This window comes from Bombus impatiens, unplaced genomic scaffold, assembly GCF_000188095.3.
Source record: "Bombus impatiens unplaced genomic scaffold, BIMP_2.2 scf_2222, whole genome shotgun sequence".
Taxonomy (NCBI): Eukaryota; Metazoa; Arthropoda; class Insecta; order Hymenoptera; family Apidae; genus Bombus; species Bombus impatiens.
The window spans coordinates 1,525,188-1,551,589 of NT_178641.1; the positions used below are offsets into that span (position 1 = coordinate 1,525,188).

Genomic DNA, 26,402 nt, shown 5'->3' on the forward strand with positions numbered 1-26,402 from the left:
AAGTATAGAAAGCAGGTGTTGAAAACAGTTATAACGTCGATTTTACTTCCTAAAGCAGCTATGAGCCTTCATCCGGAATAATGCTTTGTAACGAAGCAGGAAATTTTTGTTTAATTAGAATCTCTACGATGGTTCTTATATCGTTCCTAGACTATTTACTATAAAGACGTTACTATATCAATTTTAAGTTAATTGAAACTCTTCGCCAAAACTAATTCCTTGCATATGTATATTTTTTTTTATATAGTTTTATTACGCATCTGTTTAATGATCCTGCAAGATTATTTATTATTTAAAATGATTATGATAAAGACCACGTGCATAAGAAACTGCAAGTTCCGATTCAGATCTAAAATCTAGTTTACACCGATAATTTTCCTCGTCGTTGTATATGCAGTTTGTCTTGTAATTCGCAGATTTGGTAATAAACAATTCTTAAGCGATCTACATTTGAAAATAGACCACTTTTCTCGTCGTTAGTGACGCGATAAACAGTGAAATACGTCTTACACAGCTCATCCGCTGCCACCTCGATCTCTACGAGGATATAACTTGTACCCGTCAAAAAGGTAGGAAATTTGTCCGACCGATATGAACATTCTTAATTTTATAATCTTTGTACGATAGCAACTTCGTAATAATTCAGTAGTACGCGTATATTACTTTATTCCTAAGTTGTTCGTTGCTTGTTTTATTAATTTGTTTTACACAATGTCTTCTGGAGTAGCACCAACTTATTGCTAAAACAATGTTAAAGAAGAAACGATATTCGATACTTTTACGTACTGGTGTTTGCAATCGATGAAAATTCCCATCGAAAACAGTACCACTATAGCTACTATGATACCGATCACGATTACCACCAGTGTTACTATCGCGTCCTCTTCTTCGGGAGTAAAAGGCTCCTCTGTCGTTGACCACGACACTTCTCCTGAAACACAAAATACGTTCCTGAACGTTATCTCGAATAATTCATTAGCTGATGGTATTCCAGATGGTTGCGTTATCCATCTCTAATTATATTCTGCAACGAGAAGCTATTGATATATATATATGCTATCTTCTTCTTGGTATAAAACAACCTTCCGGAGTTATAAAAATTTATACTCAGATAGATATCAAGTATTATATTCTTTTTAATGAACGGAAGGCGAACTGCGTATGTATCCATGGGAATTAGTGGGACCTAAGAGAATTAAAAGAATCTTCTTCTACCTGGAAAGGAATTGCTGAAAAAGTTTACAGACCATTTCGTGCCTACCTGGTGATAATTGCTCGAGTTACATAAATTTCCGGTCAACGACCGAACAACAGTACCGCGAGGTTCGATCGTTGCAACACACGCGTATGAACAAGCGTTGTTGGTGTATTTGATTTTCACGCGATAGATGCGCATTTGGACATAGGAAACGAGGATAAGAGATTTAATGATTCGACGCGATTGACGTCACCGCGTGCCTTCCGTTCCTGGGAAGAACTTGTGGATGACGTCTTTTCGGGCACGTACGCCACCCTGATCACATTCGACGACTGCAGGAAATGGAAGGGTCGGGACTGTCCATTGAAACCCAGCCAGACGACTTCTATACGGGAATCTCGTGTTAAAACTATTCGAAAGATATCATTATCGCGTGTTCGCTACCGCTTAGAAGTATTTGAACTTATAACAACAGCATGAGTAAGACATATAAGAAGAAACATGATAACAAATTAGTGAGAAATATGAAACATGTAAAATCAAATAGAATAACAATTTAATGAGTAACTAATGACCAAGGCAATATTTGTTATTTGCTTATACAATAATGAATATATATTATTTGAAAATCGTCTAAAAAAGTCGATGGGCAAGTATCGAAATTTGAAAACGTTAGAAAATATTCGAGTGTATTTTCATTAGCTCAGTTCGCTGATACGTTAATAAAGGAGAAATGGTATTACGTGGAAGAATTCTGGAATGTATAAATTAAATTTGAAACTTATTTTGCGATAAAACTGCATAATAAGAAAACACGTATGATTGGCGAAGCAATCGTTTACACGGGTATGTAAATTTGCCAGGCAGCAGAATTACGAAAGAAATTTACTTCCTATAGTTTCGAAGCGACAACTCGTTTATGATAAATATGTTATTTGTTCGCGATCGTATCGGAAAAAAGTGAAAAACGTCATGAAAAGACCTCTTTGTCGTTGTTATCCCTATCGCATGATTTTCCTCGTATCGCGTAAATTTCTTCTCTCTGAACTTAACGGGCTGACTGCGTGAAATTAAACCACGTGTACCGAAGAAAGTCAATCGATATTCAGATTATTTTACAATGAAATTCATCGCGTATCGATTATAATAAATGAAATTAAAGAGATTACGATAGTAATATGTGACGTATTTTCCCAATGGAAATGGTGTTCAACGCCCCGCGATTAAATACAAGAGGCGTATATGTCAAACGTATTGATATCAACGTTCTAGATAAGCAAATACGTAAAAAGTTACGTATCATTAATAAACGGAATGGTTTACGTCTTCGTTTGATTTTACGAGCCTACTCTTCAAAGAAGAAAGTAATTGGTATATTTCTATTTACTTTGTACACTTCACAGAAATGCTTTCGCTTATTGCGCATTACCATTAAGTACTACAACGATCATGATAATAATTTTCATCGAAACGAATAGCCCGATCGTATAACTGTTATTAAATTTGTGCGATCACGACAAGTTAACAAAGTCTGAGATTTTATCGGCACCTGTCCGTACCAGCACCAATCCTTCCTCCAATACCACGATCTTTAATGCTCATACACGTACATGTAGTATATCCGTGAGTTTGTTACAAGCAAATATTTGCATGCTTTTCTGCTACTAACCTGATTAACTTTTCTTTTTATTATGTCAACCTATATAGATGTAATCGGAATATTCTCTCGCAAGAGATTGATTATTTTAGAAAATGGAGCTGGACGTTGATTTACGATAATTCGCAATCATATTACGTCATATACTTTCGTTTATGACAGTTAACAAATCGTTTCTTCATTGGAACAAATATTTTTTAATTAGTGCTAACATATATCTTGCGAACGCAGCTTTCTTGTTACATTTCCTTTTTACATTGGAATTTACTGTTAATTGTTGTTCGTATTGTTTATCGCAATCATCCTGTCGCGATGTAACAAACTTATGGACTGCATATTTGTTTCTTGACAATCGAATTTTAATCGAATAAACGAACATTGCTTATACTTAGGCGATTAAATTATTGAATTAAATTTAGGAAATTAACAGGAAGCCAAGTTGGTCGGTTTAGCTTCTGAGAGATGCTCGAATAATCCTCAAATTCCACGAAACAACGGAATATTAATGCGAATCACCGTACATCGACGTCGATCTAAAGGAAATAGCTACGCTCGTACCCAGAGAAAGCATCGATACCGATACAGTTCGATCTCGTGGTTTAACTAGTTTTTGCTTTGCAACTGTGAGAGGAACGAGGTATCCGACTAGAAAAACCGGAACAATTTTTTACACGCATACGCTTAACTACATTTTGCCCTTTGCACGGTCCCTTGCCTTACGTGGAAGAATGCGAACGAAAGAGAAGCGACGTGCCACCTGTTGAGTTTCGCGTATGAATTCGCGTAGGGTTTGCAGTAATTTTTTAGAAAGTACGGAAGAAAGCCGAGCTTTCTGTTGACTAGAATTTTTCATTTTGAACGTGTCATACGATTGACACCGTGTCGTATTACAATTAGATTAGATATTTACGCGAAAATTCACATTTTTCTTAATATAAATAAGAAAGAGGAGTCTAAACAAAAATTCATTTCATCTCCTAAACACTGTAACGAGTACTTTGAATATTTGTATACACACACACACACACACATACATATATGTATATGTACTTTGTATTTCAAACTGTTCAGTTTTTGTTCCAGAAGGGATCTAAGAGAATTTTAACTGGCTTTGGGCATAAAGCCGCGATAAGTAGAAGAAAATAATAAAAGGAACAAACATCTGTTATATAGCAGTATAACGTTAATTAAATTTAAATTTAAATTTAAATTAAATAAGAGATTTAATTTAAATTTGAAATTTAAATTTAAATTTAAAATGAAAATACATATTCCTCCCCATATATCAGAATATAAAGTGAAAGATCCATTTACCTGAAAACTTTTGCACATCACTGTGTATTATATAAATTTCTATACCTGCGAAAGGTGCATAAATATTCACAGTCTAATTATTTATTCTTTGCTCTATTGTACGTACTTGCTCCATCTTTCCCTAATATACCGATACACGTAACGGGCACTGTTCGTCAACCAATTCCTATTGATTCCTATCGATTCCTAATAATACTTCGATTTATCAAGCTCGTGGGGCACGTAAATGTGGAAAAATGCACAGGACACGTACAATATAACCCATGGCTAGAATCCTTATTATTTCAAATGAATTACCTTTTGTCGTGGACGCGAGCCTGAGACTGTCATTGATACTCCTAACGCGTACCCCCATAATGATCGAACTGTTCTTCTGTTATTTCACCTTGTTCACGAAGAAGCGTTCGGAATCGTCTACGAATCGACCGGTTCGAAATCACGAAGTAAACTGTCGGCCACATGCCTTGAGTCAAGCAATACGCTTGGTGAGGCCTCTACGAGAGCAGCGGAAACCGCGAACACGAAAGGAAGATAGAGAGTAATGGGGGAAGAAGAAGAAGAAAGAGAGACTCTAGCTACGCTTCGTGGATCGCGAGAAGAGAAAGGTGGGGCAGAGAGGAAAGAGAAACCTCACGGTCTCGATCGGAGAGTCCGTGAGGACCGACGCAACGTATAACTTCCATTCACTGTGCGCCTGTGATCCACGGATAACCTGGTACGAAAATTATTGAAACGACCTGCACGGCTTTGTACAGTCCTCTTCGAAATTATTCGTCGTCATTCATCTTCGTCATCGCCTTAGATTAGATTTATAACAGGATTAAAGGAACGTATTTGACGATGTTCAACGTCGTTGTGTTCATTTTTTTGTAGCAAAACGCTAAACTTTATCTTGTACGACTTCGGTATGACACGTACTCGACATTCTACTTTAACGAGTAAACAAATTCACATTTTCATGAACGCAACTTAAGAAATGAAAATTACGTAGAGATTCGTCTCGCCCTCTAAATATTATAATAAAGAGTTTGCTTTCCGGATTTTATATATTTTTGTGTATTATATGCGCTCTGGATAGTTTTGCGCGTTTATACAGGCTGTTCCGGAAATCGTAATACAGCCGAAAAAGAGACGATTCTTTGCGTGAAGAGCGAATGGAAGATACAAGATAAAACCTCGTGTTCCACATGCACGCGTTCCATCGCATCTCACATTCTATGTCATTCTATGTATCTCACAAACCAATAATCCATTTCGATATCTAACAACCAAAAAATTGCGTGTTAGATTCTACAGTTTGTATGTATATTTTCTATACAACTCGCACACTCCGTATCAGATATTCAACATCTGATGTGAACTTTCCTATGTAGCGTAAAATAGTGCACAAAACATCATGGAAATACCCAGACATTGAGCATTGATATTTGGTTGCTTTTTGTGTTCAGGTAATGCGAAAAAGGATATCGACGCAGCGAATGTTTCCAGGTTGGTAAAAATCGAAATTGGAATTTCGTTTGAAAATTTTCACCGAAAACTAGGCTTTCTATAGTAACGCGCGTGAATGAAAAAAGTGACGTATGCACGGAAGAAGATTCCTGTAATTTGACTCATGCTTCAGGAATTATCTCGCATTATTGAAATTGATAGTCTTTATCTTTGACGTTACTTGCAAAGGATTAAGAATAAGGAGGATCTAAATAAATACGACGCTCGTTTTCTATATTTTTATAACATTTTCGTTCGTTACATAATTTTGGAATGCTACGCGTATTAATTTAACATAAGTGTTTAAATAAAGGTCTTTCTCGATTGATCGTTGACGTGGATATAGTTTCTGTAACTATATAGTTTCGTTTTGACGTTGAAACGAACGATGCGCGTAAAATGAAAAAACACAAATTAATTTTTGAAGAACAGTTTCAATACGATTAAGTAAATCCGCTGCTGCTACGATACGACTGTTTAAAGAACCATTCCCGAAGAATTTTTTTATTTCCAGTATAATTGCTTCGCTCGTAGATTAGATTCGAAGCATCTATTTTGAGAAAAAGGAGCAGCATACTTTCAACTAGATTCGAATCTAGACGCGACAGATTCGAACACGAAGATTAAATGCAACGGTTGCGTTACTTAAATAATTGAATGGACGCAACGTATGCGTCAGTAGCAGCGGATATGTTAAAGAGAATTTGGTTCGAATTATACGTATTACTCACCTTGTACATTGTACGCTGTATTTGGATCTTGATTCGGTCACGAATCGTGCGATGTTTTTATACATTTCACTCCCCCTCCGATTCATCTTCCGCTCTTATAATGCCTGTAAGAGAAATATGCGTCTGCCCCGTGTAGTATTCCGACAAAACCACTCATAATCTACGAAAGTACCAGAACGATTTCAAGAACGAACGCACAAACAGATATCGTTGTTAAGGATAGAATACGTACGTAAGCAGCTGACATTGCAGGATAAACGTCGAACCCTGGCCTTATGTAATATTCTGGAAGGAGAAATAGCTTCGTGGAAAATGCCAAATAGGAAGCCGAGCTTAAATACAGGAAGGATGCTAATGCATTGAACATCAATTCCTAGAAGAGAATAAAATGTCATTTCTGGTTATGTTAGTTGTAGACTACGGATGTTTGAACGTTTAATAGCGTTTAAGATACTGTGTATTATACGCGCGAATAAGCGCAACATATGAGGATGATTCTTTACGAACGATAAATCACGCTGTACAAGTTTAACGTACAAATATAGATGATCGAATCAGTCTGTAGGATTTTTCGGACACGATGTAGCAGGCGAGTAATACCGCTGATGTTAAGAAACAGGCGGAAGACGTAGTTAAAGACCCTTCGAAAGCTGAACCGATCGTCGTACTGTATTTTAAACCGTAATTAATTAACAAGCTTTGTATCAGTCCGCTGACGATCTGAAAAACAGATGTATCTCGTTGGTTGCTATTGTTATACCTATTAGATCGTGTAATAAGTTCATACACAAGTTTATTCACTTTCTCATTGTATCATATTTTGAGGTACATTATATTCTGATGGTTCACGAATAGTTCGTCGTCTATTTGTCACTGTTCGCGAACATATTCGTGATACATGCTCCAGCATGCAAAGTATTAGGTTGTCTTAGGAAAAGTGTTTTTCTTTTACAGACACGTCTTTTACGACGATGTATCTTTATACAGACATAATCTGTCACACATTGTGATCATTATCTTGATAGAACAAAATGGACCATACGTAATTCGATAAAATAATATAAAGCGAAAAATGTCGTGCATCCGTTATTTCCTTATAAAACGAAAGAAACTTTTTGAACGACCTATATATTTGTAGAGAAGCTCTGCATATGAAATATTCGTATATATAAATAAAAAATCGTTTCTCGAATCATCGAACTCACCGTCTCGCCCAGTTTTAGAAGACCGGGTGGAGTTTTTAGAAATTCCACGTGTATACACGTGCAACATCTGCAGTAACAACATTCTACGCCCCCAGCAGCGTGCGTGCCCGTAGAAGACATCCGGATCACCGGACCAGTTCCGTTTCTACCCATAATATCGTCTCGTCGTCGATCTATCTACAGATTAACGCTGGTTTCACGATCCTCGTTTCCACCTGCCTGGGTCGTAGTTGTTGCAAAATGCACGTAGGAGGCTGCGATTTATAGGTTCGTTAAACCGTCTCGTGTTCACCCAGACTCTTCGTTCAATCACCCTAATTGGTTAAACGGCGATTAATTCGCATCATTACAACGAAGAGGATAAATCAACTCGATGATCCGTTACACGCTCGAAACTGAGATTGTCGTTTGATCGACAGATATACTGTGCGCGTACCTAACAGCCAACTATTGTAACAAGCCAGGAAAGAACGCGAGCCGCGTCGACGAGCTGTTTGCAACTAACTGAGGGTGTTTTCTCCGGTTGATGCAGAACGTTTTAAATGTCGTTGCACCCCCTACGTCGTATTCGACACAAGGGATAGCGATGTCTATTTCTGGCACGTGCCGCGCCGAAATATGTGGCCGACCAGCTGTACCGTCGACACGGGAAACGTAAAAAAGAAACATGCGATTAGGAATGTTTTTTAAAGAGACCAGAGAAGCGAGACAAAATTTGCATTCGGTGCTGATATATACGATAAAGTGATTCGTAGAAGTCGGAAAATAAGACGAAAGGCAGGAATAACAAACTTGCGCGATATATAGACGAAGGATCTATAGATCAGATTTATATTGGTAGATTGAAAAACAATCAAACTGCAACGAGGATTCTACAGTGCGTCCCGTGACTATAAAACCGCATAGAAATGTTCGCATCTGTGAGAAGAAAGTTCCAATTACGTTCGTTCCAGGATATTGTACTCGACGAGATTTTCAAGCTCGATTTCCTAAAAAATCTGTGCAATTTTCTTATTTCTTGATTTTCGTTTTGTTTCACGGCGTAGAATTGTGGCTTTGCTTGTAACAGAAATCATGGTGGATGTGGTTTGATCGTTTTTGGATCGACGAATGTAAATGAGATCCATAGATTCCTCGATTGTTCGCATACACAATGTAATTGCTTACATTATGCATAGCACCGCAGTATCCTGTTCTCTGTCTTTGTACAGCTTTATCAAAACTCCTCTCGCATACGTTGCTACGTGCAGACCCACGTCCTGTCAATGGCCGTGCGAAAGTTTCATTTTCGTCGACGTTACGCTCGAATTTTCTGACTCATAATTACGTCAGTCACACGCCGATGTGCATAAAGGAAAAAAGCTAGGCTTTCTCCTACAAACGAGTAGGTAATTGGACTTAGGTTTCGTTAACCTACTCCCATAGCTTAGCGGATTCCGTAGTTTTTTTTTTGTTTTTTTTTTATTACGTTACACATTAGTACAATAAATATATGTCTATGTAATTATATATAATTATAATAAATATGCGTATGTACTTGATTATACAAATATATGCATTTACAGTATATAAAAACGGTTCCTGCTGTTTTACAAATAAACAATTCCGAAATTGCAGCAATTTTCAGAACGATATTATAACACGTTTCAATAGCCAGGAGAGATATCGCGGTTGTACTGTATAAATATATTTAAAATGTATAAAGTACCATACAAAAAAATATCTTTTATTAAATTTGAAAACAGTGTATAAAAAGGCGTGTCGCGTTATATAATGCCCGACTCGATGGTTTGCGAAATATATGAAACACGATAGCTGAATATATGATTTCAAAACTTGTCCGAATTCTTGTTACAAGGCATTGTTAATGTATTCTGTATGTGCGAAGAGCAACGATCGTACTGAGAAAATATAGCGCTGAATTTACAAGACCACAAATCTAAAAGAAAACATAGCCAACAGTAATATATAGTAAAATTTCAGATGGTTGTAAAAAGAGTGGCTTTATTCTTTTCACTTACTGCCGCTGCCATTAATACTTCGTATCCTCTTCGGCCTTTCACGTTATTACTCACATGCACCACGTATGTTAAAGACGCAGCTAAATATAATCCAAATGCTATAGAGTGATAAAGAAGTTCCTAAAAAAAGACGCGAGGCATAAGTCTAATTGTTTAGTTTGATATGATTCATCGATTATTTCGTTTAATTAAGCCCGATGCAGACGAACGAAAACGAAAACTAGTTACGAAATTGGGAAACTCCTATGGAGTTCTACTATACTTTTAACTTTTAGTGTACAATATTTGATCATTTGTCGGAAACATTTTGTGGTTGTATCGTTAGAGAGTTTCGACTGCTGCGAAATCGCAATCGTACCACATTGTTCGGCTGCACTGGGCCTCACCGTAAGTACACAGTGTGAAACTTACATAAACAGTCTTCGCAATGATAGTGGACGTTGTAAGGGAAGCTAAGCAACTTAGAAGCAAAATAAAGGTACCGATCAAAAATGTCGTTGTTATTAGGAGGAAGAATAGTTCTGCGGTGTATACGTAGCTGTCATAGTTGTTCGCTACTATTGCCACGCACACAACTCCAAGTGCCTAAAACGAAAGAATTTTGGATTTCATTTTTTTGGATGAAAGCGGAACTTTGATAACGATATGGGAACCTAATTAGAGAGAAGAGATTAAAAATGTTGTGGATATTTGCTAGGCACGAGTTCTGTTGAAAAATGTGAATTTTTTTTTATTAAAATGTCATTCATTGTCGGAATATATCAAAATTTAGTTTCTGTATGTACTATAGTATTTCCGCAATTCGTAATTCCGAGCATAATAATTTTCATCCAGATGAATATGTGCATATTTTTACAGAGTTAGTGCTCCTACAGTTTGATTTTCATGATTACATTTATCGTCGGGTTGAGTTTTAATTATACGTAAAAATATTGTACAAATATTATATAAAACTACGCATATTGTACAGAAATATCGCGTAGGTATTTATCTTATATGTTAATTAACAAGGGAAGCTAGTTACGACACGTTTGAATATTTATATGTACCAGTTTACGTTAAAACATTTCTAATAGATACTTACCACTTCAAACAATTTAAATAGACCGCCAAAGGATTTTAAATAACCGGTATTGATGTTAACTGATGTGGAACCGCTCGTTACCGTTTGAGTTCTAATGGTTACCGAATGCGACATTGTCATCTCCTTCTTTATCGACTCTGAAATTTTAAAGCAGCACATTACAGCTGTGGGCGTTTCGTAAGAAAACAACTTCGGAATACATATTTAAGCGAAAGTCTGTGGGTAAGAAGAAGGCCAAGGCCAGAGATTTTTAGGGCGTAACCTTATTTCGTCGACAGACTTTCTTCTTTCGCGAAATTCATTCGACCCAAGAAGATGCATACTCTTGTATATTGATCTCATTTTTATATATCTTACGTTATGTTTAAATGTTTGCCAAATAATAAATAAAAATAGAACGCGAGAGCGACAGTAATTCATAGTAATGTACGAGAAAGGGATTGTAGATGCATTCACTTTCGTTATCGTTTCTTTCATCCCGGCGCACCCTTAATGTTTGCTACTGATCGATACCGCGTCCAACTGTCAGAATCACTTCTCCTTTCGGTATTTTTAAGGATATAGAAGATAAAGTCATATAAAAAAACATTATACCTCTTATCATACTGAACGCAACCGTTAATACCTTGTACTTAAAAAACAGAGAAATACTCATAGGCCAAGAATCGTGCGAGTTTAAATAAATAAAGAAGAAAGATAAGTAAAATAAACGTCATATACTTAGAATAATAAATTAAAGCTTTATGCAGAAAAGTACCTAAAATAAATATTTATTAAATAAATATGTCGTGTCGAATTTATGTACACGAATTAATTTTCATAATTTAATAATAAACCTCATGGTCCATTCAAAATATACCGATACTGTTTTCGTGAATTCGAATCACGAACACACCCGAATTAGCATGGCTACAGGCGAGCATGTGTGAAATTTAGTCATCAGTTATTTTTAAGTGAATGTGTGTCAAAGAAAGAATTGTACGATAATGATACCGGATAATTGTTAGGTTCTCCTGTCAACTTATTCATAATATATTTATCTTGTTCCTATCTATTCCTGATAGTATATTTAATAATAATACACGATAAGGAAAAATCGAATTCTATAATGTTTTGATCTGACCAAACGTAGTGACATATTTTATAAAATGCTATTGTATGTGCCAAAGATATCGTTTAATCCCTTCGCATAGGAAAACGAAATTATTAAATATGTACCTCATCATACAGTATCCAATAATGCATCGCGAAACAGGTATCTCGTACAAAACATCACACGAATGATTTTACGTTGCAACATATCTCGTCCAAAGTGTATCACGAACGACATTGCGTTGCGAGATATTTCGTCTTCCGATGGGAAGAGGTTAAAAAATTGAAGATAAGAATAACATCTAATATAAAGGCTCGTTCAAATTAATCAAACGTATGAATAGGAACAATTTGAATTCAGACAGCTTGACAGCACGTAACAAGTGTTGTTTATTTAATCTGAGATATTCTTTGAAATTTCTGTCTTTCTTCTCATTATCAAAACACTCGAGCGAAAATAAATAATAATAAGTTTCGCATAATGATCTTATATAAATACTGTTTCGTATATTTTGTATAATAGCTGTGTAAAGTACTTTTTCCCAGGAATTATATTATTGAAATGTATATCGTTAAAATTGTACTACACTGATTCACGTCTCACAACCGGCAATAATAGGCGGAATGTATACAAATCTCACACTGACCTTAATAAGGTAGGTGGTCGCGCCTTGATCGCCTGCGAATGACTGAGGTGCGGACTTACGTTTCCAACCATAGCACGAGTGACGTCATGGATGATATCATACTTGGATCCGTCTTCCTAACTAGAGAATGAACGTGTAGTATACACGTATACCAACATTAAATTGAAAGAAAGTAACGTAGTTGTGTACATAATAAGATGCGTAGTCAAAGTTATGTGTAATATCACATAGCAAAATATCAATATGTCGATGAAGTACAAACTTCAAGTTTAAGCATTAAAACTTAGTTTTGGTAACGTAGTTATGGTTTCGTATCCTTGCAATTTTTTAGGAGCTTCCGGTGAATAAAATTTCAAGGTTCTCGATAAAATTCTCAATTAATTTTCTGACTTTATAGTCAGACGTAATTCCACGAGCACAATATTCACGCACCGTGTTCTGATTTACATTTATTTATAGCGCGTTGTGAGTTAGTATTAGCAGTCAAAGCAAAATATTTTTCATTGCTATTTAGCTTGGATAATAACCAAAGTCGATAATGTGATAAAAAGTAAGACAAAAAGTAAAGCAACGAATGTAAAAACAGCATATGACAGCATTTAATCGGACTCGATAACAATCCTTTAATTTCCACTCTGATAATTGGTTGACGTTAGTTGATTTTGAATCATTCATTAAATAGAGGAAGACAGTCGGCGATCTTTTTGCAAGGCTTGTATATAACTTCTTAACTGCCTTTTGATAAATCATTCCACTGATGCTTAGCTTTCCATTGATGTTATTCTTGTAGATTGAAAACGAAAAGTTATACACATTCCAAAATTTCTTTATTTTCCTCATCTGACTCACTGAGATAAGAGGAAGCATTATCGGAACGCTGTACAAGTGGAATTCAAAGACAATGTCAAAAACGAACATATATTTCAATGGTAATGTGTACAGAAAAAGTACAATGTATCCAGGAACACATTCATTCACGTAGTAGCGAACAGCTTTTACATCAATGAAAGTGAATTACGTAAGTGTCCTTTATGTGATTGTCAGAAAATAAAAAAAAAACAAAAGGAAGAAAAAACGATGTATAGCGTTCAATTTGTGCAAATATATTAACTATATAAAACAGATATTTATATATATATATATATAAACGTATATAACTAATGCGTGTATACATATAAATAAAAAGTCGCGGTAGTGCGAGAAAGGTACAATTAGAAAATTAAATTGGACGGGAAGTGCCGCGTAAGGTACATCGATGAACAACCTATATAATCCATTGCATATTATCAAAAAGAGAAAAGAAGAGATCGACATCCAATATGGATTTTATCGATTCTGAAATACAATTTGCTTTTAAAAGGTAACCTTTACATTTTATTTTAACCGTAACATTTTCCTTATTATTGTATATTATGTTTGTACAGTGAAAAAATGAACCGCGTAACGAAGAGGATACACGAATCTCGTCAAAACAAAAACTTTAAGAATCGTTGATATCTCTTCGGCGCATTAACCCGTCCTAAACCAGCGGTAAACTGTATTCATCTTTGTTTTATAATCGTTCGAGTAGCGAGCATGATCCCAGAAAACCGTAGTCGCAAACCTATCGATCGAATAGCATGATCGTCCAGTTTGATCAATCTTTAAGGCACGTATATTATAGAGTCTCTCGTTAAGCTACAACACATGATCAGGCGGGGGCCTCGTTGGACTAGCTTCGACTCATTCGTCTGTCCACGATCTTGCTCTTGTTCGTAGAACGTACGATCGCGAAAACCCGAGTGTAGTAGCTGTGTCGTAGGTGCTCTTCAGGTACCTAGCGTCTCTTCGAGTACCTTTGCTTCTCTTCACTGTGTGTTACTGCTTCTGAACTCGACGTAGAGGAAATAGGACCCGGCAGCGTACGCCAATGTATTAAAGATTCCAAAGACCTACGCAAATAGTAGAAGAATTTTAATCGTTATTCTCGTTAGTAGGTAAAAACCGGGGCGTTTTACGACTTCGATTGGGTCGTCAAACACGTACAGTTGCTCACAAAAGTATCTGGACACCTACCGCAGAAACCTTTTATCCACATATCGTGCGTGTTATACAAAGCATTTTGAATTTTTAATTCATAAAAGATTTCTATAAATGTTTGAACATTTTCTTGAACAACTGTATCTTGTTTTTTCATTTAATGCGTAGTTGAGTAGAATGGAATAAATAGATTGCGGATTTTTATGCATTCTTGGGAAATTTAGAAATGCAACTACGCTATAGTAAAATTCATGTTACTACGATTTGACCAGCGACGAGGATACTTATGAGCGGTAGTATAGATTCCACCTGTCTAATTATATTCATAGAAACATAAATTTGCATAAATATCTGCAGTCTAGTGACGAGACACGTTTATTCTTACCCCTGCGGCAATATTCCTTGAGACCGCTGATCCTATTAACGAGGTCCAGACAGATAACTGAACCACGAAGGCAATCAGATAAAGGAAGGTGAATATTCCTGTGTTCAACAGTTCCTGCAATTGAACGGACGCTTTGTAAGTACGAGGTGAAGTTGCGTTTACAAAATGAAAATTGCTGTTCAGCTGTTTACTCACCGTTGCGATCCAATTGATAGGTAGCTTAAGCGCTTCTCGAATCGACAGCAGATAGGTGAAACTCCATAAAAGAGTAGCGATGAAAGCTGTTACGGCGACGAATAGAAACCAATGGGACCCGCTTACCAATGCCGGTGAGGCACATGACATACATATTATACCAAAACCCTGAAACCAATTGAAACACGCATTCCTTTAATTTAATGATTTTCATCATCGAATCGATATGTCAATTCTCATTATGCACATATGGGATTTTCATGTCTAAACTAATTCGAACACGACACTCCACTTATTACGTTCTAATCGTGTGTATTATTTGTTATGGAGGATCCAATTTAGCTGGTTCGTATTAGTTGTAAATCGTCTATTTACATAAATTATTTGTCAAACATGTTATGGCATGTAATATTAAATTTGGAATGTTCGAGGACATTATACGAATTTTTTTAATGATCCACGGAACTTCCACGTTTACACTTTAAAAGTACTGTAGATAAGTTAATCTATTAAAGATCAATTTACCACTGCTTTTACTTGTTATCGCATATGAATAGAAGAAAAACACGAACACCTTAAGAAATTGTTTTCTAACGCTTTGTTACGACCCTCTATCTAGACCCTCAATAGTCTTAAGGACCCATCATATATCCCTGTAATTTGCTAGCTAAGGTCCTTCAGACCGAACAAATATCTTTTTTCCAAATCGCTTTCTGAAGAGTATTGTCTACTACGGTTTTACGGCTTTCAACTTTACATATTCTACAACGTTAGAATAGTCGACATGTCAGTAACGGGTTAGTTCAGCTCTGTCTTTTCTCTTATTGCTACGTCAACTATAACAAAAACTCTACTAGCCTTGCTCTATCATGAACGAATAGTGTGCCATTGTATCGCGTCTCTATACATCTCTATACATCTAAATCATTGTCGACGATATATATCATAAGCAACTTAAGTGGTGTAACTTAAGTGGAAAAAATAAAAACCTTATAACCCTGTGAATCACAGTGTTATGCTAACTGAATCATCCCTATTATCTTAACGGAAATTAAGGGATCGATGAACTCGTGGTGTCGATTATTATAATCGTAACGGGAATTTACGACTCCCGTTGACGTCTCTCTTCGCGATTGCGTCTCCCCGCGATTGGTCGAAAGCTTCGTTAGCTTTACGTCGTATTTCAGTAAATTTCTGAACGTAATAATTAAGCGATTTTCCCAGTTCTATCGGAATAAATTCCTCGAATTCCGGGGTTTCTGCCTTCGTTTCGAGAAGTTCAGGAAATTCTGCGGATAATGTATTGAACAAATAAACATCCCTATGAACGATCTTATCTTGAACCTTCCGCAATTTTGCGTCTCTTTCAGCTTGTAAAGCGACGAAAGGAATCCTCTTTGCTTCGAGTTCCGAGGGAACTAAATTCCTTTTACTCAAAAGAACTTCTTTCATTCTGTCGAACTCCTTCGATTTCCACGCGACGTCTTTTGGAATCGGAACGTTTCGCGCCCTTTTCTCCGCTTTCAACCTCAACCTTGTCTCTTGTTCTCTCCTAAGTCTTTCTCTCGCCTCTTTCGCCTCTCTTTTAACTTGCTCCTCGTGCCTTGCTAATTTTTTCGCCACTATAGCAGGGTCGTTATTGACAAAATCGTTCTGCCAACTGGCGAAAAGCTTTTTCCTTCGTGTCTCTTTCCAAGTATATTCTTCGAACCAGTCCATTCTTTCTATCGTGCTTTCGTTACGAGAAACCTCGGCTTCTGTGAACACACGAAACAATCCACCACCATCGCCTACGCCTATCTTCTTGAAACCATCGTTATATAATACAGGAGATTCTAACAAGGTTAGATAAGTAATTGGTTCCAATGAAACGATTTGGGTAAATATCGGCTGGGTCGATTCGTTCTTTATATCCCACATCTCAAGGTTACCGTCTTGGCTGCCGACCAAAAATACCCCAGGTTCGTTAGCCCAACAACAACTCGTATAACGAGAGGAAGTTGCTCTCCAAAATAAAGGAGAATCGATATGATCGTCGTTCCAAATGGCAAACACTCGTCCACCGACTGTGAGGAGCACGTTTTGAAGATGTGTCGACCGCGTGATCTCTACAACAGGGCCATTGTGTGCGTAAGAACAGTTTAACATATCGCATTCGATAATGTCTGTTGAATTTTCTTCGAATATTTGCTTTTCCCACGCGCACGTTATCAACCCTTCTACGCAACCTATCCATAGATACTTCGTTATGCAATGCTTTTCTCTTACGTCATTTTTATTCGTATCCGGCGAATTTTCACCGTGTTCAGCGACGATAGGTGGAAAGCAGAAACATAAAGAAGTAAACTGCAGCTCTTCATCGACAGTTTGAATTTTTATACGAAAACTCGGCCGAAGAGGTTCGTCAGAATCTCCATCATCGCGAACAGTGTGTCTCGAAAGAAGAGAAATATTCCAAACTGCTATCGTGCCGTCCTCGGAAGCGGTTAGAAGTTGCACGTCAGAAGAAACGAATGACTTTGTCAAGCTTCCATCTGGCTCTGTATTATGTTTGGCAGGTATCCATCGAATGTTTCGAACAGGTAGCTGATGAGAACGATGTCTGTCCGAAACAACGATAGGACGAAACACTGGTAAACTGTTTCGTGTCGACGTTCCAAGTTTTATATTTCCGTCGTCGAGATTATTTAGAAACTCTTTGATGTTCCAGATAACTATCTGACCAGTGGAACGACCTCCTATTAAAAGATTATCGTCGTGAGGGCAAAACGAAATGGCGTAAATTTCTCTGTGGTCCTGAAGTGCAAGCTGTGGACGAAGTGGATCGTTTAATTTCCAAAGGAGCACTCTGGTTTGAAATTCGGTCTTGCTTCTATATTCGTTCTTTCGAGTTTGTCTAGAAAATTTCGATTTGCTGATGTACGAAATCGCTAAGTATTCCGTCAATTTTGGATGCAACGAAACGTCAGAAACAATTCTATTGGCCGTAAAATTGAAATCAGTGAACGACACCTGTTCACGAAATGCAGGCGTATTGAAGACTGTTGAGATATCTTCTTCTTGGTTAGATAAATTTTCAATATCATCCACGTGCAAATTAACAGCTGCGTTATATTTAATTGCATCGATCATTTGTTGCGAACGAGCTTCTAAAAATAGTTCTAAAGCTGTTTTTTCTCTGGGTTTCTCGATTTCCTTGCATCGAATAGCGTCCTCTCTGTGTGGCCGATCGTCGTCATCTTTTTCCGATCCTCCTTTTAACTGTCCCTCTTCTTCGTTATTCGCAACCATAAACTCGCTCAAAATGTCTTCGCACGCGTATTGAGTCCATGCATTTTTAGGATACTCGGGGCACGTTTGAACGAATGTTTCACGAGGTTGCATACACGTCTGAACAGCCCTGCAAATGCATTTTCTATCCACGTTTTCGAATTTCTCGTCTTCGTTTATCAGCTGGACGTAACTGTCTCTAAAATCATTCGCGCTTCTGTCGCATAACGTTCGACAAGAATTCAGAAATCTTCCAGGTAATACGATTTCTATCTCAAAATATTCTCTCGTATTCCTGACGAACGTTTCCTCTACTTCCAAGTCACTGCCTAAAGAGTTCCACGGTTTAACGGTCTTTATTACATTGCCGATAATTTTCTTCCAGATAATACGAGTAATATTTCTATTTCGCTGTCGTACAAGGTCCCTCGCTTCTTCGGTGAGACAAATCACAAAGTCGTCGGACTTTAACTTAGTAGACGAATAGCCTACGAGGAACGTATCAGCCTCGTAAATTTCGATATCTTCTCGAAAAACCGCCAGTGAGGAATCAGGTGATTTAGCGAACTTTGCGACAACGTCTCGATGCACATACGCCCACGGATATTCCAGGAACACGTGTTCGCCGACCAAACAACCCAGTTCTCGTTGCGTCTTGGGATCGAGCTTCACGCGTTCTACATTCTCGATATTTTCGTCGACTAGCGTCCACCCGTGCGGATACTTAACCGCTTTCCTTCGCATCTCGTCTTTCTTTACGACTGTCCGGTACGATACTCGGTTAGAGTCATTAGAAATACCGAGCATCGATCAAACTTTCTTATATCCTAGAAACCAACCGACTTCGATCATCCTACGTTAGATTTCTTTCTAGCTGTTGTTTGTCGCAAATGAAAATCGTTCACCTAAAGAAAGTTATATTTAAAGCAAGGCACGGCCTTGATTCGAGCTACACTCGACGTCGTATTTTATTCCATTTGATACTCTCTGTTCATGCGACTAGTCATATTCCTTCCCTTGTACTCGTCAACTATGAACAATCTACGAATTTAACCTACTAGATATAAATCAGTCACGACAAAACGTTTAGCGTTGCGAAGAAGTAAAAATAGCGCGCGAACCTTGCTGGCATGAAATTTAGATACGAATGTTTATAATATACAAGAGGCTGGAATGTACAAAAGGGTGAACGGGCGCGAAAGTGCGAAGGATTGGAACGCTGATTGGAACTGTATACCGAAGGAAGAATTTCACTTTCACTCGTTTGAAAACGTCGTCGACCGCGATAAACGTTCGACTGAGAATTCCTAACACCGATATCTTATGCAACGACTATACAAGTTATTAAACTATTAGCGACATAATCGTTCGATTTGCTTAGAAATAACTTGTGTTTCCTTTTATCTAATTTCTATTCTTTAGTATCGGTATGATGTTTTTGAAACGAAATAACGACGATTCCTAAAATAACTTTGAAGGAGGGTAACTAGCTGTTAGGAAATATAGGTCAGGCATCTGCATTATTCATTGGGGGAACGATCTACAAGCATTAATGCGCCACTTTTAATATACATACATAACATTAACGATCGTAATAAAGATGATAGCGAACCGCTCTAGCCCCATTCACTTAAACTATGTAGTAGATATGCAATTGATGAGCAGGGAACTGAAACATGACATCATCGCATTGACGGCGCACACATTTGCCGCCGCATTTCGATAACGATAGTTTTCGCTTTTGCAACGTATCGGCAAACGTAAAGACTTGTAACGGTTTCGTACGACACTTTTCCATATTTCGTCGAAGCTTCAGGCGTCTCTTAACATTGGACAAGCTTAATTGAACCAAAAAACGTGCAACAAGATTGACTTGAATGAAACGTACAGAGGAGGAGGGCGGATGTGTAACGAAGACAATTTTCGTGGAAGCGAATGCTCTTCTAAACTTAGCAACAAGTGTTCCACTAAATTCCAAGTTTTCATCGTCGAGTCAATGGTGATGAATGAGGACGCGAATTACTGAAATATTACACGAATTGGATTATTGGTTACTATCGCTAAGTGTCAGACGAGTTTATCAAATAAGTGGAAAAAGTGTTTACAGCGGGAATAGCACAATAAACTCAATATTAACGCGATAAAAGATATTTGTAAATAAAAGACGTGTACGCGTGTGTGTGTAAAAATTTCAGCAGCAATTCAGGAGGCATTCATTTGCAGACGTATGTGTAACATGATTGCGATTCGTGCATGTAGGAAACCGCTTACTTAAAGTCCAGATAATTAATTGAAATGCGAAGTCAGTACTTAGAAATAACAGATAAGATATAACCCGAGGAGAAACCTTACGACGCACATGCGCTATTCGTGTACGATTACTAAGTGGCTACTACCTACAGTTTAGACTAACAGTTTACAAAGCTAGAATTCTTTCATCTCGTCACGATCAATTAATCGAAATTAAGAAGAAATCCTGAGAAAAGCATGATCGTGTGAAACAGAGTTATTGTAAAACAGAGCGTTTTCTAGTTCAGAATTTAAATTATGACGATAAATCACATGTTAGATTAGTTCAAAAGGACAGTGATTGGTATTGATAAATTCTCTTGGATAACAGTAACAAATTTAACAATAAAGTAAAGGAAATGTTAGAAGTAAATTTTATTCATTCTTACAAGTCATCCGATTCGAGTCATCGCTAGAAAACAACGCGTAATTTATCAGTTTATTAATAGATATTACTCGTTAAAGTTGGGATATTATTGTGTAAGGGAAGAACGATGTTAAAACAACAGTCATATCATTTATCGGCTTGTTTCACGCGTCATTTCTAAAACTATAGCGCTAAACTTTAGTATAATTCTGTCAGGGAAATGACGTATACTCCTTAAAACAGTGATGACTCTAACAAGTTCTCCGCTTTATCTTAAGGTTCCAGAAATAATACTTTTACAATCGGAGACGAACGACTTGGACTCGTAACTTCCGAGCAACGAATAATTATGCTTTTCATTCTTGGCGATAAATGGCTCCGGAAACTGCGACTTATATGAAAAAGAAACGTCGATCGATTCGCATAGATTGATACGTTTCGTGTTCGTTCCACTCGTTTAAATTGGCAAATACTTTCAAAATTATCAGGATTTACGCTAGTTCGCGGGCTTTTGTAACTTTTTTTTCTGTTTAAAAGACTACTGTTCGTGATACAGGCCCCTTTTTATCTATAAATCAATTTGTGCAACATTACGATTTATTAAACGATTACGTAATTGCAATGAGCCAACGTACGTTATCGCGCTTGTTCGATCATAATGAAATGCACACCGGTTATAGAGAAATAACTGCGTAATTAGTAATATAAATCGCGTTAAATAACGTTACGGATTTAACCCTGACACGAGTGTAATAGAAAAGATCTTGAAGTGTATTTTGCGTGTCGACAAATATTCCTTGTAACGCGTTAACTATTTCTTACGTCGTATTTCTTGTATTTCCTTTCCCATGATGTATACGTAAATATTTTATACTCCCATGTAAATCATATCTTTCTTCATCACAGTTTGCGTCATTCTACGAAGAAGAAACAAAAACTACAGATGAATAATAATGCTACTTATTGCTCTTCAAATATGTAAATCGTTTACTCAATCATTCATCCACGTGGTGTAATGTATGAGTTATATACCTAAGAGATTAGGTCGTGCAACAGGATTGCAAGTACACATAGATATCGTCCAAGATCGCAAAACCAATAAGAAGAAGAAATATAAATCGACGCCCATATTCAATATATCTATAAAGATTCGCCGTATGATCTAATTAATTGGCTTATACTTTCGCAAACGTGGAAAAAAGATTTATATGACTTGAATTTGCCGCTTGAGTCTCTTTCTCTGTGTTACGAGGCGCGGCTTGTCCTTGCGTATAAGGTAGGTAGTTGCGTGTGTTTACTGAGTTTACTGCATAACTTGTTGCACCAGGCGATATGCTTCTTGAACAGCTTATACACCATAGACACTCGTGTACCTAGAACTCTGTAATCGTCGTCGTGATCGATATTGCACAATTCCTTGTGTTTTGCTCGTCTGTGAACTAGCTAAAATTCATGTGCTTCGAGTGTTTCTAGCTGTCGAGTATTTTTCAGGTATCTAGTAATACGAGTATTATTGATTTCTCGAAATTTCTTAATGATATCTTACACGATGTAAGGAATGCAGTACGATGTTATTATCAGGACCACGATTAGCAGAACGATCGATCATTGATAGAATGTTTAAAGATAATACTTCACGAGAAATATTTGAAGATAAGAATAAAAATTCAAAGAAATTGTGACGTTTTTATTTCGAAATCCTTATTGGATCTTTTCATAGTCGATAATATCGTATATATGTATTTACAAAATTAAAAATAATACCGAAATTATACATACGCGGACAAAATATAAATAATATGGAATATTAGAAATATTAGAAATATTTAAAATAAATGACCACGTGGAAAAAGAATTATTCTATTACCTGGAAAATTCAATTATTCAAACAACGTGTGTCGTGATCAGTTCGAATAATCAAGATTCTACTGTAGTTCGTTCGATAAGTAGAATAACAAACGTCCATCTTGGCGAGGTTAGCAACAGTATCGATGACAGTTTGTTCCACATGCACGTGTTTTCCGTTCGGCTGTGTAACTTTTTCCGCGCGTTTTCTTCTCACGCTCTATCAATGAAAATTACTGAACGACTAAGTACGTATCACCCTGACCGAAATTCACCACTCAAATGAAGCGATTTCTTCCCATTGTGTTCACTGTTACAAAGATTATGCGATATTGGTTGTACGAAACGATTGGGGTTATGTTTACTTAAAAGTCTTCTTAAATTTTGCCTTTACGACTCGACGTAGAACAAAAAGTTGAAACATGTAACTAAGATATAAGCTTGTTGATAATGAATTTATTAATGGGTAAGAAACTAGAGACATAAGAAACGTGTAAGAACTTGAACAACTTAAAAGTTGTAGGATCTATGTCATCGGTGACCCTGAAATATACTGGATTCATTCTATTCGTGAGTATCATTGTACACGCGGCATAATACATATACGAGAATAAATATGACGTACGTGAATGACACGGTAAATGACATTCGTATTGTATTAGTTGTACTATCTATTTCTTATTAATGCATTCCACATTAAGGAGTCTCGCTGCTAATGATCAGAGTCGAAGGCTGGAACAACAGACTTGCATAACAAATAACCTCACAAATACTAAACAGGATTAATAGAAACGATGTTTTTGGCGTTATTCATCGTGGTTTGGGCATTCGTTCATCAATGGTAGTAATTGCTCGTTGTAATAATTTAACCTCCTGGAGCTAAAAGACACGAAAAGTTTCAATGAAATTTGATTCGAGTCGCACACGTGGATCCTATGAACGGTAAAGTAGTTGGTAGAAGAACGAAAAATTATCGAGAAAAAGTCAAGGACAGCATGAATTTTTAATGAATCGTTCCGATACCGTTGGTACGGCCTCGACGTATGGCAGTAGGATGGAACTGTGAGTATGTGGGACGCCACGTATGGTCCCGGTCATCGGGATGAACATGTATGGTCATCGAACGTGTGTCTAGTTAGTAGGGACGTGTGTCGAGCGCATCGAAACTATGCCACCGACCGGGAATCGTTCCAAGACTTTGGTCAATCACGCGCGATCATCATCTTTAATAAAAACCGGTTCTCTTTCCCCTTCACATCATTGATATTTGTAGATTTGTTGCTTTTTCTTCTTTAAGAAGATATATTCGGTTTACGTGTTCATTTAAAACTTGAAATTGCGTATTTGAAAGTTAAGATAAAATTATGTGTATACTTTTATTTAGAGGATTTAGACACATAAAAGTTCATCGAATGCACCAAAGATGCGAAGATATATAAAATACTCGAAGCACTTATAGTGCTTCTTACGAATGATGATCAAAATTTTCTGCTTAAGTACCATTTCCTTAGTAGTTACATAGTTTCTTTAATTCGTAAAAGTATGAAATTGTATAAATATCCACAGGCTAATAATTATGTAAAATTTATAACACTTTGCATACCACGTAAATAAATATGCAACCGATAATATACCGTCTGTATCGATAAATGCGATTCGAGGACAGCAAAAGTCTCGTGAAATAAATAGCTTGGTCATATTTGATTTCTATCTGCTAGTAATTTAATCGTACTGCTGCAAAATCACCGTCAGGATTTGTCATATGTATACCTTTTTGCTTATGTCTCGCTACATAAATTAGCTCATTTATTTCGATAGATAGAAAACAATGCGCATCTATTTACGAGCAAATATAAACCGGAAAAAGGCAGCGGGCGTGTCTCTGATTGCACGTGCGTGAACCAAAGAGAAACGATGCTTGCTGATGCTGATCACTTAACGGTACCGTCGATTTCGAAGAGGAATCCATTACGCAGCCGGAAAATCAAAAACAATCAGCACGATTTTATTAATATTTCTATTTTAATGACATTTTATAATTTAGAAAAAGGAATATTTTAATACGCAGTAGCTAATAGCTGAAAGGATCTGTTAAATTCAATGATATAGTTGAGGAAATATTGTAGAAGACAAAGGTATATGTAACTTAAGACAAACGATATCTTTTAATATCTTTTAATATATTAATCTTCTTAACAAGAGAAATATTTGTGGCGAGAAAGGAGGAAAAATGTTTGTGCCAAAATTAAATAAAAAGATAATTGTGATAACATGGATATGATAGCAATCTAAGTAGTGTATTTTAAAACTGTTCCCCTGCAAAAAATGGAAATTGTGTTCTTTCTCTAATCTTCGTATGGAAACGGATTTTATAAGAAATTATTATTACTGTTTCAAGATAGTGGATGATAGTTCGTTAATCGTTCCGTGAGCAGATTACCGTTATGTAGTTATGCCGTTGCAGGTTTAACGTTACGGTGTAAACGAAATTCGAAACTACGTATGTTCCCTTACTTTTTAAATGATAGTAAATCTCTTTACTGCATGCTCGGAAAAGTAAGTCGTATTTAATAGACACGACATTGCGCAATGCTGAAAAAGATGCGCGTTTAAAATAACAATAAAGTGCAGAAAGATAATAGGATCGTAGTAGCAAAAACGATGATGAATGTTAGCCAAACTCCAATGGGATTAACAACATCGCAAAAATAAAACTCCGTCTAAACGACATAGTAGCTGTTCTTACTTTGCAACACACATTGAAAAACACGATGTGTACTTATATCTTGTGTGTGTACGATATGTACCTATATCTTTGAAACGTGGAACAAACATGCGTCTGAGATTTACTAGTACGTGTTATTCTATTTTTATCAACATGAATGTATTGTGTAGAATCAGTTGCATAATACTACATACTTAATCTATCACATTGTTTGAAAAATACACGAATGCAAGGAAATCGAAATACTCGGTGCGATAAATTTTACAATACATTAATTTTTCCGATATTGTTTGTTTTTATCATATGCGAAGATATCAAAAATATCATTAATCATTATTATTGAAAAAATTTTAGATTGCAATCAGCGCTACCTTGTTTTATTAATGATTAATAACCACGTTTAATTCTGACTGTTTGATTAATTAGATCTTGCATTTTAATCAGAAGAAGATTAATTATCGAAGTATGGTCGATAGATTTTACTTACTACTTGCGCGAGTTTAATGATACCAGGTATCGTTCTGAAGTAGGACACGTTCAACGTAATGCCTAACAGAGGGTTAGGTTGAACCGGTTCCGTCTTTACGGTAGGCACCTGTCGAGGATTGTTGCTGGCGTTATTGCTGGAACCGTCCATTGTCACAACGGTCTCCGACATCATATTATGTTTTCTTCGCGCCAAATATACCACGACGTAATTCGACGTATATTCGTCAGTGAAAGGGATACCGGTGTGAATATGAACACTAATAGAAAATAAAGATAACCGGTACCGCGACTGCCAAGTTCGAAACACCTGTTGGTTCACCACGGCCCGCACGGAGGCCTCACCATTGAACACTACCTACGTATTAGCCAACAACCCGCTGT

The 26,402-nt window shown here is 36.8% G+C and overlaps 4 protein-coding genes across 5 annotated transcripts in view; all 4 read right to left on the reverse strand.

The window, feature by feature from the left end:
- Nucleotides 1–4,825, reverse strand: part of LOC100744113 — a 6,834-nt gene extending 2,009 nt beyond the window's left edge. The window contains exons 1-2 of the mRNA XM_003494338.4: nt 4,467–4,825; nt 787–931 (exon numbers count right to left, since the gene is read on the reverse strand). Of these exons, the coding sequence (XP_003494386.1) occupies nt 787–931; nt 4,467–4,524 (203 nt within the window). The 5' untranslated portion in view covers nt 4,525–4,825. The remainder of the gene's footprint in view (nt 1–786; nt 932–4,466) is intronic.
- A 1,041-nt stretch (nt 4,826–5,866) lies between these two features.
- LOC100744231 (protein singles bar) lies at nt 5,867–9,038 on the reverse strand. 2 transcript variants are annotated; one of them, XM_033324362.1, is made up of 6 exons: nt 8,030–9,038; nt 7,594–7,907; nt 6,926–7,108; nt 6,621–6,761; nt 6,389–6,548; nt 5,867–6,012 (listed from the first exon to the last, which is right to left on the reverse strand). In XM_033324362.1, exons 2-5 carry the CDS (start codon nt 7,744–7,746, stop codon nt 6,471–6,473), a joined length of 555 nt encoding a protein of 184 aa, XP_033180253.1. In that variant the 5' UTR covers nt 7,747–7,907; nt 8,030–9,038; the 3' UTR covers nt 5,867–6,012; nt 6,389–6,470. The 2 variants fall into 2 exon arrangements, with proteins under 2 accessions (XP_033180253.1, XP_024227705.1); XM_024371937.2 differs by having other exon boundaries at nt 7,594–9,038.
- Nucleotides 9,039–9,218: 180 nt separating this feature from the next.
- LOC100744349 lies at nt 9,219–12,581 on the reverse strand. Its single transcript, XM_003494340.4, has 5 exons — nt 12,438–12,581; nt 10,699–10,835; nt 10,026–10,199; nt 9,615–9,734; nt 9,219–9,532 (listed from the first exon to the last, which is right to left on the reverse strand). Exons 2-5 carry the CDS (start codon nt 10,816–10,818, stop codon nt 9,458–9,460), a joined length of 489 nt encoding a protein of 162 aa, XP_003494388.1. The 5' UTR covers nt 10,819–10,835; nt 12,438–12,581; the 3' UTR covers nt 9,219–9,457.
- A 747-nt stretch (nt 12,582–13,328) lies between these two features.
- On the reverse strand, nt 13,329–26,401 carry LOC100744551 (CKLF-like MARVEL transmembrane domain-containing protein 4). The gene is made up of 4 exons (XM_003494342.3): nt 26,020–26,401; nt 15,037–15,204; nt 14,842–14,955; nt 13,329–14,368 (listed from the first exon to the last, which is right to left on the reverse strand). Exons 1-4 carry the CDS (start codon nt 26,191–26,193, stop codon nt 14,285–14,287), a joined length of 540 nt encoding a protein of 179 aa, XP_003494390.1. The 5' UTR covers nt 26,194–26,401; the 3' UTR covers nt 13,329–14,284.
- Nucleotide 26,402: the final 1 nt, after the last annotated feature.